The sequence below is a fragment of the Athene noctua genome, chromosome 3 (assembly GCF_965140245.1).
Source record: "Athene noctua chromosome 3, bAthNoc1.hap1.1, whole genome shotgun sequence".
In the NCBI taxonomy this organism is placed as follows: Eukaryota; Metazoa; Chordata; class Aves; order Strigiformes; family Strigidae; genus Athene; species Athene noctua.
Window position 1 is genome coordinate 54,932,380 of NC_134039.1, and position 17,455 is coordinate 54,949,834.

The 17,455-nt window shown below is 39.1% G+C and overlaps 2 protein-coding genes across 7 annotated transcripts in view; one reads left to right on the plus strand and one right to left on the minus strand.

Annotated features, from left to right (window-relative positions):
• PPHLN1 (periphilin 1) overlaps positions 1 to 425 on the minus strand; it is a 71,357-nt gene extending 70,932 nt beyond the window's left edge. For 3 of the 4 annotated variants that reach the window (XM_074903028.1, XM_074903029.1, XM_074903026.1), the window contains exon 1: positions 173 to 412. The gene's annotated coding sequence lies outside the window, so the exon portion shown is untranslated. Of the gene's footprint in view, positions 1 to 172 lie in introns of all 4 variants that reach the window. The other variant, XM_074903027.1, reaches the window with a different exon arrangement.
• An 88-nt stretch (positions 426 to 513) lies between these two features.
• ZCRB1 (zinc finger CCHC-type and RNA binding motif containing 1) lies at positions 514 to 13,166 on the plus strand. Of its 3 annotated transcripts, none has more exons than XM_074903032.1 (8): positions 514 to 621; positions 5,413 to 5,500; positions 5,671 to 5,699; positions 8,877 to 8,988; positions 9,071 to 9,178; positions 10,606 to 10,715; positions 10,816 to 10,891; positions 12,199 to 13,166. In XM_074903032.1, exons 2-8 carry the CDS (start codon positions 5,417 to 5,419, stop codon positions 12,328 to 12,330), a joined length of 651 nt encoding a protein of 216 aa, XP_074759133.1. In that variant the 5' UTR covers positions 514 to 621; positions 5,413 to 5,416; the 3' UTR covers positions 12,331 to 13,166. The 3 variants fall into 3 exon arrangements, with proteins under 3 accessions (XP_074759133.1, XP_074759132.1, XP_074759134.1); XM_074903031.1 differs by having other exon boundaries at positions 517 to 684; XM_074903033.1 differs by lacking the exon at positions 9,071 to 9,178 and having other exon boundaries at positions 517 to 684.
• The last annotated feature ends 4,289 nt before the right edge of the window (positions 13,167 to 17,455 follow it).

Consider the following 17,455-nt stretch of genomic DNA (forward strand, 5'->3'; position numbering starts at 1 on the left):
AAAGAGAGACTCCCGCTCCCAAATGCCCCCGGGGGTGCCGTATCCCACTACAGGCCTCCCAGACTGTTCGGCGACGACCCGAGCTACGTATTCGCGGCGCCCCAGTCGCGCAGGGTGCAGCCGGGAGGAAAGGCGGGCCCCGTCCTGCGCCCCGCAGCGCCAGTCGCCTCACCGGAGAGCCCCAAGCCAGAGCCCGGGGGCCGATGCCGAAGGCCACACGGCCGGCTCTGACACGATGAACTGTCACGCTCAGTCTGCGGAATAGCGAGACCGGACGGTAGACTCCGCACCAGCCCCCGCGGGTACAGACGGCCACAACCCGCGCCTCCGGCCCGGGCCCGCCGCTCACCCGCCTCTCTCACTTCCGCGCCGCGGCACGCACGTCCCCGGGCTACCGCCGCGGCGCGCCGCCTTCCGGCGCCCCCGCACGCTACCGGAAGTACCCGCCTGCCTGCCACCATCGCCACCGTCTAATTGGTTGGAAATGGCGCGCGTCACCGGAAGAGCGCCGGCGCGAGGAGAGGGCGGGCCGGGTCGGGTGTGTCCCGTCCCGTCCCGTCCCGTCGTCCGGTGTCGCGTCGCACCATGGGCGCCCGCGCGGCCTGAACCCCGCCGTGACGGGTAGGCCGGGTAGCCGGGGGCCGCGTCACCTGGAGGAGAGCGGGCGTGGGAGCAAGTGTGCGGGTGAGCCCTGGCCCGGCCGTGGTTCGGTGGCGGCCGGATGAGCGCACCGCGAGTGGCAGAAGCCTGGGAGGCTCCTCGTCTCGCTTCTGGCTTTTGTGGTGGTAGGGAGAGATTTGTGGGCCGGGGAAGAGGCGGTTTGGCGTCGCGCGGCGGCTGGGCAAAGCGAAATCAGCAGGTGGCCGGGGCCGCGCCGTGGTAGAGGAATGGCAGGGTGATGTTTCTTACGGCTAAAGGCGTAAATATGTTCTGAGTAGCCTGTAGTTCTCTTGCCTTGGTTGGTTTGTGCGTGCTAAGCTTTGAAACGGAATTGCTTGTCTCAGCTGGGGTTTTTAGGAAGAAGGAGCGTCACTTAAGTGGGTTACTTGGCTCTGTACCTCCTGGATGAAGTTCTAGGTGAGACTAGATATGCCCGAGCCAAGCAACTCTTCTCACATTTTGACTGTCCTGGAAAGACATTTTAAAAGAAACTGTTGTTAAAGCTCCTAACATAGTTCCTGCTGACGGCCTGGTTGCTCAGTCTTATTGTCCCAAAGCTTTTGTAGTTGAATTAGTACATAAGAATAGTTTGATTCGGACCATGGATCCTTTTCATGTACATCTTTGCCTTGGGCAGATTGAAAGACTCTTTCTGCTGATAGCGTCAACTTTATTTACCTTATTCCGATCCTATTTAATATTTGTCTTGTAAGATTTAAGCAACTACGTAGAGATAAAACAGATTTTGCTCTGACAGTTCACTACATGTGCCTTGTGTAGGACAGAATTGCAGTAAGTTGTTAATATCCTTGTCTGGGACCAAGGAGAACATGGGTTTGGTTTTCTCCTTTACTACAGACTTTTGACTATATACAAGTTCCTGCCACAACTAACAGTTTGTTGATTTGGGTCTAAACTCTGTTGATCCTGTTAAATCAGAAATAAAATATGGTGGTTTAAGAATCAAGATAGAAGAACCCAAATGAGTTGGCTTGAGTGAGTGTGTCTAGAATAATTTATCCATGAATCATTTATACATACTTTAATTGATTAAATCACAAATCTGACCTTGCTGCCGTGCACTTAAAAACAAACATGAAAGTTTGTGCTGAAATGTTGGTGTTAAGTCATGAAAACATCAGTAAATTCACTTGATGTGTCAGAGGCATCTGAACTATTTTGGTGGTATCCTTATGTGTTCTGGGATAGGAGAGCCAATTATTGAAGTTAATTATTGTCTTCTCTTATGATGTCCTCAACACCAGTGACAGATGTTACATTAAACATGTTGGATTCAAGCAAAACATACTCCTGTACCAGATATATTTTGCAAGAAACTTAATCATTACTGACAGATGGCTCTTGTCAAAGAATGACTTCTTTTAGTTTGAGGTGTTGGAAAAGACAAAAAAGATTGAATTCAAGAAGTCATAGTAATGAGAGACAACTCCATTCTGAAAGTTAATATGTGCAAATGATTAATGAAGAAGGCATTAATATTACATAGAGGCTATTACATTAATGGGAGTTGTGCTCAACTCCATGGAGATAATGTACTGGCTTCCAGCTGATGCTTTAAAGTCACCAGGTAATACACTGACGAGTGAGGAAGCCCCATAAGAGCACTCAGTACAAATCAGAACATTTGGTTTGTTAGGGAGATCTAGTACGATATAGAAGCCAGCTTGTACGTGACTCTCAGGTGAGATCCTTGCACCAAGTAGAAAGCTCAGGTGTTTTGGGGGAAAAAAATCCTGACATAAAAGGACTCTTAGTCTCGTAATGATGAGTCTCCAGATTAGGTGTCTCATCTAGAGAGTTAGCTTAAAGCTGGAGTTGGCTTTTTTTTTTTGCTACACACACACACCACCCTGGTTAGAAGACATCTGACCAATAAATGTGAAGCTGATATGGCATCCATAAATGAAGCGGGTGGGGGGAGACTAATGGACTGGTTATAGCAGAGTTAAAATTGACACATGATGTTAAGGTCTATTGGGGTAGGAAGAATTGTGCCAGTAGGTGGATCTAAAACTGCATTTATACCACTGTATTCACAACAGATAACCAAAAATCTGTATTTTAACATGTTAGAGCTTTTTGAGAGATTGCTTTTGGTAAAATATTATTTTTGAATGTTCTGCAGAAGACTTAGTAAGGATGACCAGGCTTTTAAGTAGATAGTTGAATGGCCCAAATGTTGCCATTGTGCAAACCTGTCAGTATATCTGCTGGCTTGAACAAGATATTTATAAACTATCCCAGTGACCCCTCAGTATGTAGGAGAGGAAGTCCTCCTGCAGATCTGGGGAAATACTCTGTCCTGGAGTGGTAAATTTGAACCTTTGCCATCTTGAACGTGAGCATGGCAATAGCCTTACAGTTACTGTAGTTCCTCTTAAAACTGTGCCTGTCTGGTAAGTCAGATATTAAAAGTAAGAAATCCTCGCATAATAGTCTGAAATAATAAAAATCGCTAAGAATATTTGGCTAGTTGCAGCAGGAAGACTGTTTCTCTTAAATTTGTCCAGAGGACTAGAAACAAAGATCAGCCTCGGCTGTCTGGAAGCCAGCGCTCCAAGGTACAACTTGTTCAGCTTGCTTCTGGGAAAAGTAGTATACAGCTGAAAATGGAAGTTCTGTAGCTTGCAGTCAATGCTAATTTCCTATTGACTGAGCTATTAGGCCTGCAATAATCTTCGCATGACATATCACCTTCTCTGTGGAGGTTTGCACTCCAGTCTTGCAGAATATGCAAGTTGAGTGCTCTCCAGTCATGCCATCCTTGCTGGCATCTGTTCATTAATATGAGGTCATCTTGGTCTCCTGTTACAATGTGTTCTAGCTTTTTTTGTCTTTTAGGCAGTTAAATTGCTATCTACAGCCACATGAGGTTCACCTCTGCTGTTTTATCCTCCGCTGTTGCAATATGTTAGCATTGGCAACATACCATAATGCAGCACTGAGGTAGCTCTTATGGAATCCTTTGTATCCACTGTACATCTGGATAACTGCACTTCAGGCCATCTATTTGTGTGGCATGTTGCCAAGTGAGTCTGGTTAAGCTTGTCAAGGATACTAATGCCAAGCAGCAAGGAATTTGGGATAATGAATCCAGTCTGCGTAACACCAGATGCAACATGTGGCCTTTATTGCAAATTTATTCTGTTTTCATTTGCTTAACCTTTATGTTGCCATTTCTGCTCATGCCAAAAAACAGTCATTGAACATGAAAAACCTCAAAATTCAATCACTTGGAAACTACCATTGAGACGAATTGTGATACAGTAAACTCAGGAAAGAGAAGCAAAACACTTGGATAATCAGTGTCTACTGGGAATATCAGGTCTTCAGATGAGTAAATCATGAAATGCAAGAAAATAACAACAGCTGGATTAGAGTTTGGTATTAGTTACTTTGTTGGCACTTGTCCAAGCAATCTGCTCAGACTCACTACCCAAGAAGTCCCCTAAGAAACTGTATTATGATGGATGTTGATTTTTTAATACTTCAGTTTCTTTTATCCCTTCATCAGCTTTTGTCTGCATTTTAAAATGAGTTGGTCTTGCTGAAGGAATGGCTTGGTCCTCAGTTAGGAATCAGCTGGAGGTGCCAAGCAACAGGAATAAGGCTGCGGGAAACTGGTTAAGGAGGTAGTAATTGGGTTGTGTAGGGAATGGGTTTGCTGTACTCTTCAGTGTGCTCTCTCATAAGGGCTGTGCTTTATTCTGAACTTAAATTTTACTTAGCTCTTGAACTGAGCAAAGGTTACTGAATGGATCAAAGGGAAGAAGTGTTTTGCACAGACTTTAGCACCACTTAAAATTCTGGGAAATGTCCATACATGAGGAAAAACATAGGCTGTTCTTTTTCAAGTTAGTACAGTTACTCTTGACCTAGTATTAGAGGATGTGTATGCAGTTGTAACAGTCTTTCTGAATTGATTCATTATTTCCAGGCATACTTAGTTTCAAGAGCTTAAAAGAGATTGGCAATTAAAACAGCTTCTGAGAGTTCACTGGTTCCTGCCAATATAGTGCTGCTTAATCAGGAGGAGGAGGGGGAGTACCTCTAGGGGAGTTGCTGTCTGTGATCATCTCTGGACACTTGCAGTTCCAGAGCAGTGTAGAAACCTAAGCAATAGGTGCAAGAGGAGATGCTTGCTGGTTTAGCATCTTAGGTACATTTTAAAGTCAATGTAGTATCCCACCTCGCTCCCCCCAGTAATTAGGACTCTGCTTTAGGGAAGTGGGGTTTTTTTCTCCTTACCTGATTGTGGTTCAGTCTATGTTGAACGCATCTGAACTGAAACTTGTATAAAGAATCAGAGCATGCAGGTACTTGAACAAAGGTCAATAATTTCACATCTTGGCCATAATGTGTAATAAGTGGACATTACTTGTTTCTTCCTAGACCTAAACCTTTCATAACTGCACAAATCAGTTGAGGTTTATTTTAAGAACACTAACTGGTCTGGTTTTTTGTGACTTACAAATTGACTCAGACACAGCAAAAATACACTTTGGATACAGGGAAGGAGAAAGGAATATATGTCTTCTGTAAAACTTGAAGGCAAGCACTAGTTTCATGTAAAATGATAAAAGGGAAATGAAAGCTATGCTTTCCTGCAACTTTATCATGACCCACTGGGCTAGGTTTGAAAAGCAACTTTAAAAAAGTCTTGCAACTGTTTTTAAATTGATTTCTCTGTTGAATACAGTTTAACTCTTCTCTCTTTTTTCCTTTCATCAGAAAAATGAGTGGTGGGTTGGCACCAAGCAAAAGCACAGTGTATGTGTCCAATTTACCTTTTGCTTTGACAAATAACGATCTGTACAGGGTAAGTTTTTAAGAGTTGCATTGTTCAGGTTAAACTTACTGACAACAATTTGAGCGTAAATATGATACTGATATGTATCTTTTACTTACAGAAGTTTGCATTGATAAATTTATTACTAAAGAAATGCAATTATCTATTTTTAAATCTTTTTATTTTGTTTTATATTTCAGATATTTTCAAAGTATGGGAAAGTTGTCAAGTAAGTGACCTGATATAGCCTGCTATTTTTGTAGCTTTCATTTTAAATATTTAATGTCTTTGCTTCACTTGAAAATCTTGTGCTTTTTATAATTTAAGTATGAATGTGGAACTGTATTGAAGTTCTGTTCATTATTAATAAAGTATAGATTTAATTTAACAACTGGAAGTTCTTGCAGTTATGCACATGATGTAACAATATTTGAGTAGGGGACAGGTTTTGTTAGCCCCTTTTTAAGAGCAAGTAGAATGTTGTTATATGCCAGTGGTCTCCTCCATGAAAGAGTTGAAACAACATTCTTCTAGTAAGTGTTGTTCCCCTTTTCCTGAACACTGCCTGGGACACAAGTGGGTAAGTGTAAAAGTGGTAGCTTCTACTTATGTGAACTAGATGTCACAATTCCCACAAACAGTTCCCACAATTGCAGTGTACAATTCCTGTATTTGTGGTTCTAGAGGGGCTTGTTATTGTGACTGCTTAGTATTACATTTAAGATTAGATGTATGGCTGCATAGTAATGGCTTTTAATATTTGGGGTATTCATGAACAATACTTGTGAGTACCTGCCTCTATGTTCAAATGATAGAAATAAATGCGACAGTAAGGCACGTGCTGATTTGGTTGGTTTCTTTATTTTTTTAACTGGTCAGAATAACAAGACTCAATACTTCGGTTTTTAACCCTACACTGGCAAATACCTGCTCTAACTTCTAGTAGCTGCTGTAATAATCTGTGAGCTAAATTCAAAGTTTTTGAAGTCTTAGGAATGTGCTTCAGGTAACAAATATCATGAAAAGCCAACCTACAACTTTAGAAGAAAATATTTTTTTAATTGACCGAGAGAAAAACCCTATGTAGGTTATGGCAGTCATGCAGTGACCAATCCAACTGGGCACCTACAGTCTGTTGTTTCCAGGTTCGGGTGTCTGACCTGTTTTAGCTGGTGGCTGAACTACCAATTTAGAAGAAATCCTGAGCAAAGGTTGTAGTAATGCTAGTGTTTATCCAGTGAGGGGTCTGTTCTCCATAAATTTGACACTTCTGACCTCCCTGCTATAATTTGGTAATATACTCTCTGTCTTTGGGGGTAGGGATCTTCTGCTGTCTTGGCTTTTGAACTTGCTTTGATAGGAGGATGAGAATTGTATGAAGTGTTGGCTGTATGATACATTGCTTATTTTAAATGTGTCACAGCAGCATTCTCTCTTTTTTTTTTTTTTCCCTTTTTTAATAATTTCTAATATTTTATTTGAGTTTTTTCAAACTGTCATAGACAACAGAAATGGTGTTTTCAGATGCCTATGCAGAAGAAATCCTGTGCGAATCCTGTGTGAAACTACCTAATTTAGAACTTGCACAATTACTGTTTCCCCCCCACCTATATATTGTTTTGCAAAAAAATTCATGTATTGATACCTAAGTTTTCCTGACATTTTGTCTAGTCACTGCCATAAGTTAAACGAAATGCAGAGTCACAGAATGCCATGTGTAAAATAGTATCGTGACTTTTTTTTTATATCTAGCAAAATTTGTTTCCTGTTCATCCCTTTGCAAGCTGACCTGACTATAAACAGCGCAGATACTGTAGGATTCTACTGATATTCCCATTTCACTGTGAAACTGAGGCCAACACGGATCAGTTTTCTTATTTGTAACTAGTCATTAACTCTCAGGAAAAAGATTTCAGATATTAGCTTGATTTCTGTAGAGTCTTTGTTCAGAGACTTTAGAAACCTTTGCAGAAAGCTTTGCAATGCCATTTAGGTCAGCTTTAACTTAATTAAATAATCTTTAATAGACTTTTTTTTTTTTTTGAAGTGTGTTGTGACTTGGCAAAATCATGCTGACTTTTCTTCTGTACTGCATTTCTTATCCCAGTATATCCTGAATATTCTGATTTTGGGTCAGTTTGTTCAGTGAGAAATCAGACTTTCTAGGTCTCCAAGAAGTTGCTGACTTTTAAATATTTATCACTTGTTTCATTCTATGCTTGTGTAATCATCCAGTACATTCAATATCCCAATTAGAAGCCTGACAGTTATGTTAGGGTTCTGTTGGAACTCTTTCAAGCAAAAGAATTAATGGAACTGTTCTAAAGTCAGTTTTATTGACACTTCGGCTCTATGTGTTCAATTGGACACATCCTTGTCCAAGAGGCTTTGGTAGAAAAACTGTTCTAAGCTCTATCTTTCTGCGTGTGTGTTTGGGGGAAATTGAGCTTTCTTTACTGATCTTTTTTTTTATACACTTCTACTATGTAGGTCATCTGTTATACAGGTAGACCTCCTGCACTGAAGTAGGGTTGGGTTGGTTTGGGGTTTGGGGTTGGTTTTTTTTTTTTTTAATTCTTAAAATTTTGGCTTGTCTTATGGCAACCTTGTTCTGCCTATGGGGGTCACAGGGAGGAGTTTATTCCCTACTTTGTAACATAAACTTTCATGTACATGCAGACTGGCATCCTGTTTCCCACTGTTTTTTTTAGGGCTAGATACAATTGACATTAATATTGAAAGAATTAAGGTTTTATAGGTTCCCTCCCTCTTCACCTCTTGTAATTCTTCTTCTTTGTTGTTTTTACTGGGTCTAAATCTTTTTGGAATTTCTTGAGGTGCTACTGGAGCTGTTGATTCCAATGTTAGACTGAAGATTTGAGTTTGTATGTGATGTAAAATAACACATGCATCCATGACCTACTTGGATTTCAGTTGGAGATATTTGTGGAACAATCCTGCATATCCTTACTGTTTCCTGTCATTAATTTGTTTAGGTAGTACATGGACATAGATTTCTCAGTTTGGATGCAGTTCAATGCACTGTGTTTTTCAGCAGCACCAGCAATGGTCAAGATTACTCCTGAATTTTAATTTCACCTACAGTATGTGTAGTTCCCTCCAGTTAGGTTGTCTGTAAATCTAAAGAGTATGTTCTCTACGAATAAAGGGAATAAAGAATGATACGAGACCCAGAAAGACCCCCACATACCTTTTTTTTAAGTCATCTCCACTCTACTTGTAAGCATGTGGCCAGGTTAGCTGTTCCTTTGTATCTCTGTTTAGTGAGCCATTCTATTGTTAAATATACTTTTTTGCTATATAACCAAGCTAAGACCCTACTGAGAGCTTTAAGGAAAAAATGAGGTTATTTTAGTGTATCAATAACGTGGTTATATGTTTTCAGAGTTACTATTATGAAAGACAAAGACACCAGGAAGAGCAAAGGAGTTGCCTTTATTTTGTTTTTGGATAAAGAATCTGCACAAAACTGTTCTCGGGCACTTAATAACAAACAGGTAAATTGTGGAAAGTTGTGACAGCAGGACGGTTGGGTTTACAGTTCCAAAATATTTATCTTTTTTTTCTAATTTGCTGTAGTTATTTGGCAGAGTAATAAAAGCAAGCATTGCCATTGATAATGGAAGAGCAGCAGAATTCATTCGCAGGCGTAATTACTTTGATAAGTCTAAGTGTTACGAATGTGGGGTAAGTAAAACCAGAAATGAACTAATATATTCCATCTTTTGACTGTGTCATGTTTTAACCCCAGCTGGCAACTAAGCACCACACAGCTGCTCACTTACTTTTTCCCACAGCAGGATGGGAGGGAAGAGAATTGGAAGGGTAAAGAGAGAAAATTCATGGTTGAGATAACAACAGTTTAATAATTGAAATAAAGTAGTAATAATAATAAATTTTAATGAAAACAAAAATAAGAGAAATAAAACCCAAGACAGACAAATGAGGCAAATGAAAACAATTGCTCACCAATGGCCAATCCCCAAGCAGCAGCTCCCTGGACCAACCTTCCCCCTAGTTTTATTGATGAGCATGATGCCGCACAGTATGGAATATCCCTTCCGTCAGTTGGTGTCACCTGTCCTGGCTGTGTCCCCTCCCAACTCCTTGTGCACCCCGAGCCTGCTTGCTGGTGGGGTGGTGTGAGAAGCAGAAAGGCCTTGACTCAATGTAATCACTTCTAGGCAGGAACAAAAACATCTCTGTGTTATCAACACTGTTTCCAGCATAAATCCAAACCATAGCCCCCACACTAGCTACTGTGAAGAAAATTAACTCTACCCCAGCCAGAACCAGCACAGACTCTTAGCTTGTTTCTTCAGTTTGACCATTGCTAATTCTGCCCATGCTGTCACATTAATTTTTTTCTGTTATTATCAACTTGTGTAGCAGTTGTACTGTTTTCCAAGAATGATAATACCCCTTTGACTTTTATTTGGGGATGGGGGAAAATACGTACATACAGTGGCTGCTTAGTGTGATGATGGGCAGACAGATCTGAGTATCAGTATAATGCTATTTGAGAAGGGAAACCTCCTAATCTCTGCTTCAGAATACTTGCTTTTGCTGTATCTTTAGAAGTTCATGATACAGTTGGCAGCAAAATAAATATTGGAAACAAATATATTTATACAGAAGTGTGTTTTTAAGTTTTAGGCAATTCCTCACTTGTCCCAAGCGTAATAACATAGGAGATTAAGATTTGGATAGTATTTTATGTCAAGTACAAACTTGATTTATATTCATAACACTTCTTAGAGCAAAAATGTTGACCCACTCCTGTTTATTAAAATGTTAATGCTGAGGTTTATATCTTGTCTTAAACATGCTGTAGTGTATTCAGCTATCGCAGCAGTCGAAGAAAATCTACTTTGCTCATAGCTTGTTATCAATTTGCAGTTAAACATATATATTACCACCAATCTCTTCATTTCCATGTCAAGCTTATAGAGGAGAGTTTGTCTTCTGTGTGCTAATTCAGTGTTCTGTGTATCTTACTAATTGCTTCCATTTTTTTCACTGTGAACTGTCTTACATTAACTGTCCTCATAATATGTTTTAACATATAGTTGTTTGTAATGGTTTCTGTTAAGCAATATTTCTTTTTCTCCAAGGAAGCAGGACACTTAAGTTATGCTTGTCCTAAAAATATGTTAGGAGAGCGGGAGCCACCAAAGAAAAAAGAAAAGAAGAAGAGAAAGAAAGTAGTTGAGCCAGAAGAAATGTATGTATATTTATTTACATGTTACTACTACTTTTAGGAAGCTTTTTCATACTAAACACTTAAAGATCTATATATTTTTTTCTCTCTCTGCACAATGAAGTGAAGAAGAAGAAGAAAGCGAAGAGGAAGGAGAAGACCCTGCTCTGGATAGCCTCAGCCAAGCCATAGCTTTTCAGGTACAAATTTGAAGAGCATTGCATATTTATTATCATTTAAATGCAACTCTACTTCCTTTTTTAGCTGGTTTTCAAAAGCTCTTGAGATACATCTGTAGGTCTGTCCACTCTGTAGCACTCAGGGCACTCTTGCCAGGCAGTAGGTGGTGATGATAGTTGGTTTCTTCATATTGTAAGCATGTTCAGTTCTTTGTGTCTTTTTTTTTTTTTTTTTTACTGTTTCACTGTTGCTGTCTGTGCCTTACAATTTTTTCTTCTTTCAAGCTCCTTTGCTGCTTAGTTTCCTGTCATCTCTGCTGTGATGCTCTATTAGGTTTTTGGTCCACAAATCCCTCTTTTACTGTGTTAACTGAGCAACCAGAAGAACAGTCATTTATAAATGACCAGGTACATTCTCTGCCCTCACTCACTAGAATATCCTTGAACAATATCTATTTCTGGAGCAGTTTCTTTGCCTAATTAGAGACCATTGTGGTCTCTAATAGACCTCTTTCTCTCAAAACATATTTAATGCATTTTTTGTTATGTAGCTAGATAGTCTGACAGCTGTATTACTATCTTCTTCAATACTTCTTTACAGGCTTTTGCTTCACTACACGGAGCAAGCCTGACCTGATGTTCGTATTTCTTGGCTCCCTAGTCCTCAGCTGTCCCCTGTGTGCCCCTGTCCCCCCTAGAAAAACCTTTAAGAGTTTTTACATGATGTAGTCCAAAAAACGTGCAAATATGCACAATTATCCCCACCCACCCCCAGAAAACTCTGTGATTAGAAGAAAAACCTATAAATGTAAACAGGCCAGGAAACATTCCCATTTCTTTCACCATCCAAAGTCTTTAACTGGGATAGCATATTTCCCAGTAAAAATAGGAAGCATCTATTTAAATCTTTAGTAGAATAACCTTTGTGTCCCTGAAGACATTCATTCCCTGAATGAATGACTGAAGAAGACAACCAGTAGAAGACTTGCTAGTGAAACAAAGCTGATTCAATAATGTCAGTTTGAAATGCAATGCATTCTTGGCTTCAGATCTGTAAGCTTACCATGGGCAAAAGTTCTTCTCTTTGAAAATAGAGGCTATTCCATGTGGCCTGCATTGGTGCAGAAGATTTACTGTTTGCATGTGAGAACTACTTTAAGAAATGTTTTCTTGTTTACTCATCACACATTATCTGGAAATGGAGATAAACCTTTTCAATTCTTTAACTTACTAAATAATTCAATGCATATTAATAATTAGCATTATTATTTATAATGCATCTTAATTTTTCTTGATCTCAGTTAATACTTTTCCTTGTTTCATTGTAGCAAGCCAAAATTGAGGAAGAACAACAAAGATGGACACAGACTGCAGGGGAATCTTCCATTTCAGATGATTCAAAACGTCCACGGATTAAGAAAAGTGCTTATTTCAGTGATGAGGAAGAACTTAGTGATTGAAGTAATACTGGTATATATGCATATGTATATAGTGTACATTTTGTAAAGTGCTATAAAGTTATCTGTAATACAGGTTTGCTTGGTGTTGAAGACACTGAAAATCATGTTGTAGTTCTACCCTGCCCCCCGAACCTCCCATCTTTTGATATCTCTCTCCAAAACATTAATCTTTCAAGGCAGCATCTTAACAAAATGATGTGTTTCTATACTTAAATCCAGAAAAACATCTGGAAGAGTGCTTTTTGCAGTTAGTATGTAGACCCAACCCTTGGGAATGAAATTTTTCATAAGAGAATTTCCCAAGATTTTTTTTTCTAAAGAGGAATTCCTCTTAGGATTAGCACCACTGATGCTTTATATATTGGTCTGTTTGTTGCCTGTTTGGAAGCAGTGCTTTAGTAGTATGTGAATCTCGCACTAGTTCCTTTGCATAGGGTTGAATTTCAGCCTTGAGCATTGTACTAGTCTTTTAAGTCTTCATACAGTAATATAATAAATTACTGTCACATCAGCTTGGTCTGTGAAATATTTTTTGACTAAACAATACATCTGTCTGTTTTCCAAAAGGATATTAAGATGTTGATCTTCTGTCTTATGAACAATTTTAGTAACTTCAAGAATGATAGTTCTGTTGCATTTGCATTGAAAATGAGAATGGTCATATGTTTTAAAAATGGGAATGTGCATATGTTTTAATATGCTCTAATATGATACTGAAAATCTCTTGCTGTGATAAAGGCTTATACTGCACTATTTCTCTTGACTGCAGTTTGGGTGCCTAACATGGTAATTAAAGTTATGCAAAGAGTTTTAAATAAATTTGTATCTAACACGGATCACCGTCCTGTGTTCTCAGGCACCTGAACCTGCTGGCAAAATCCAAAAGGCATGAAGTTTCCTACATGCTTAAAAATCAGCTTTCATGTATACTTGAAACTGTCATGGTCTCTAAGCAAAGTGCGTTGTCACCTATTTTGCATTAAAGCCGTTCAGATTTTTTAAATTAGGGTCTCCATCCTTAAATCTCTCCCAAAACCACAGACACATGGTGATGGTGGTACCCTTTTGTATTGGCTGCTTTGTGTCCTCAAACTTTTTGCTTTTAGGAGGCACAATATAAAACATATTCACACTTTCACACTTGGAAGAAGAGATCAGCTGGCCTCTGTCTCTTATTTTAAGCTCTTCTTATTGCTCATCAGGACTTGCTTTTCTTCCAAATATAAAAAATGTAAATCCAAATACACTACTATGTATTCTTAATTAATACCAGTTTACATTCAAATATATAACTGGGTGCAAAGCAAAGACACACACACACACTCTCTAAGCTAACATTAAGCAATCCCTTTCAGACGGTCATTTTGGGGTCTTCTGTTGCTACTTCCATGGAAACAAAGGGGGTTTGTTGTCTTCTCCAATACTATTTTCGGTGCTTTTTAAAAATAAATAAATAAATGTGACAGAGGACCAGTTTGACTTTGTCCATAATGCTGATTGGGGAATGTTTGATAGCTTATAAAAATTAAGAATTCAATGAAGTGATCAGGCAGCAAGTTTCAAACATTTCATTACACTGTGTAAAGTAGTAGTGGAACTCACTGCTATATATGAAACTTGTCAGGGTCATAGGATCAAAAGGATTAGACTTATATGTGAAATGTGATATTTAAAAATGTTAGTTTAAATACAGTGTCCACTCAGAAATATCCTAAATTACTGACTACCCCTAACTGTAAGATATTCAAATATTAACAGTCTAGGAATGTTTTATTCTTATACTTTACTGTTTCATATTTGCTACTGGTGTCTTGTCAGACCTAATACAGTACTTTTCCAAGAGTTCTAGTAGCTGAAGCATGTGGATATATCTTTCTACTCCACTGCTTCTGCCTCGCTGCTTTCCCTGTAGGATTTGCTTTTGTTGGCATGAAGCAGTACCTCAGTCCAGACTACTACAACTCACCCAGTGGTGTTCCTCGATGATCTTTTGTTCCAAACATTATCACTTGAGGCAGGTGATACCGGAAAAGAAACAGATAAAAACGAGCCTGCTTTTGCGCAGAATTGGCATCTAGAATTCTTTACCTTAAATCATCTTCCTTTAGCAGGTTTCTTAACTCTGAACTTCTATTGATTAGCAGTGCTTAATAGCTTTTGCCATAGAGTTAGGCTAAAGAAGAAAGCTTCTAGTGGCTAAAACAGGACCTAGAGGGACTCTGAAGGAGTTGGATTTTTGCACTTTGGTCTCCTGAATCGTTTTAAGTTTCTATTCTTTGTTGGCAAGATAATGAAGCACCTCTAAGTGAGAAATTCAGAACACTAGCATTAGATAACCATTAAATTAGATACCATGAGTACCTGTTCTGCTTGCTTAAATCCAAAATTGTTGTCTGCAGCACCCCCTGATGCAGCTGCCTCATTCTGGAAAAAGCTGAAAACTTGTCACCTAACTCCAAGCAGCATGGCTTCAGGTTTCCATCCGAGCCCAATCAGCTTCTCAGCACTAAGTGGAGTGTTAACTAGGCTCCTAATTTAGATCAGGCCAATAGGGTGCAATTAGTTTTCAAAGCTTGAGCAATAGAGTGGTGCTTCTGTCAGAGTTTGGTATCTTAAAGCACCATCTCACGATGCAGAAAACAGCTTTGGTGGCTGCATGGCTCTGGACCAGACAGATGAGGTGATGTAGCCATGTTATCAAAAGAAATCTTCCTGGTTTTGTTACAAAAACCACAGGGGTTTGTGGGTGGGGTTTTTTGTGTTGGTTTGCAGGGTTTTTTTAGTACTTTGAGGACCTAGCTTAGGCTAGCAAGCTAAATACTAGTTTTAGAGTATAAATAACGTGGCTCTGATCATAATGAAAATTACATTGTGGCAGACAGATTTTGTTTTTTTTTTAAATAATGTCAAAAACTTGGATCTTTCTTTAAACATCCATTTACTAGATTTTGTCTGTCATATTTTCAAAACAGCTTGAAAGTTATCAAGGTAGTGCTTTCTGGGACATGAGACCTCTTGTCTATTGAAATGGATAACTGAGTAGTGTCTCAAGATGAGTTATCTGTCCTTGGGGAAGAAGGGTCTATTGAAGGAGGATAAGGATGATTACCTTAACTGATTATAAATGGGATTATTCACTGTGCTTGTGCAGCACTTGTTAAACCATTGCAGCTGTAAGACATTGGAGTAAATGTAGTCCATGTTTAACAGTCTCCCACTATGTTGGCATATTCAGGTTACTACTCTCAGCAGAGTGATAGAAGGGGCTGTAAATATAAGGAACTATGTGCAACTAAATAGGTGATGTCTGGAACAAATTGTAAACAGTTTATCTTTGGCTTCTGGGTCACTGTATTCTCTGGGATAGCCCTTTTTTGATCTTCAGAGATGACTTACTGTAGCATGAGAAGGTGAGCTGTGCATGCTGTTTGGCTGTAGTCTTTTGAGGTACATAACATTAAATTGCTTAGAAAAGCTAGATGTAAGACATGATATTGAAAAATGGGATTTATTAAGTGCTACTATGAACATTTGGAAGTAACTAGTATAGAGATCTCTTCATTTCCGTTTTCTATTCTATTTGGCCTCTGCAGTATCAATATGGTATGTAGTACCATCACAATTCCACCATTGCTCGTCTATAAAAATATTTCAAGTAGCACTCTTCCAGATATGTTATCTTAAAATAACTGGTATTGGATAGCTGATCACTTCTTTTTAGTATAGATTACAAAACTGGGTTTAGGTGTCCTTAAAATGTTCATATTAAACAACTTTGTTTATCTTAACAGGGTGAGTTTTTTCTGTAGCTGTTGATGGCAGTATTAAAAATTACTATACTGTTCCTTCTTTAGAGGAAAAGGTGCAAGTGGAGGGTTTAGTCACTCTCTATGTAGATGACCTTGTTTCTTGTATCCATCCTGGTGTCTGTAAAACGTATCCTAGAAGGGATAAGAGAAGGAGATTCTGTATGTAAAAGAAAGCAATATTTTTTAAGTTGAAAAAATGTACACGTTTGTGAAATAATGTTTCATCAGTGCCTGACCCTGCTGCATTCAGTTACACAACATGTGTGCTTATGCAAGTATTTAATAGATGTGATCAGTAACACAGAGAGTAAAGAGTTACAGAAATTGTGGCAATAAAATGTGATAAAAGCATATGTGAAAAATCTAACCAACCCAGTGAGGCAATGTAGGTCACTGTGGCTTGAAGAAGTACCACAGTTATTAATATGAGAACTTTCCTGTCTTACTAATAGGATGCTCCAGAGAATCAAATGCAACTCTGAGATTATGAATCCATCAAAGGCAACAGCCACAAGCCTATGTTAAGATGAGCTGATCCATGAAAATTCATTTTTATCAATATGCAGTTAAAGAAAATTAGAAGGCATCCAAATCTAGATACTGCATCAAGCTTGGTGCAGTAGAGCAAAAACTGTCACTTGGTTGCAGGGGTTAAGAGGCGTTATTATAACTGCATATGTGGTGGCAGAGGACGTAGACCCATTCTGCCCAATGAACAGATGCAGCTATGAAAGAAGGAAAGACCGAAAATAGAAGCAAAAGGGATATTAAGGACTGTGTGGGTACGCTGTGAAGTTCCAAGGCACTGAATTGTATTTTTAGAGTGAATGGGATAGAACTGCTTGTACTATGTTGTGCTTAATTGAAGAATGAGTGTCTTATATCTGAAAATTATGAACCTTTTGATAGTACAAGTTTGTGCTGATGTGCAAATGTTCAAGAAAGAGAGGGGAACTAAAGGAGGATACAGTTCTACAAAGGACCTCACTTGGGATGCCCTTGATGTGTGAATTTGATTAGGTGGCAAAGAGCCATCTGCCCATGAAGCCTGGAGCCATGAGGCTGCATATAAAATGAAATGACTTAGTAGCATATGGCAGTTAGGAAAGATGAGAACATGCAGTACTTGGACGTGATGGTTTTGAGTTCATGAACCATGTATCTGGAATGAGTGATCTTAGTCCTTGAAATTATGTTCTTTCAAATAAAGTTTTTGAAAATTCAACAGCTAGATTTATTTTCATCTGCTGAGGCATAATGCTTTTAAGATGTGTTTTTGCTGTGGGAGGCTTTCACAGGAAAAGCTTAACAGAGGA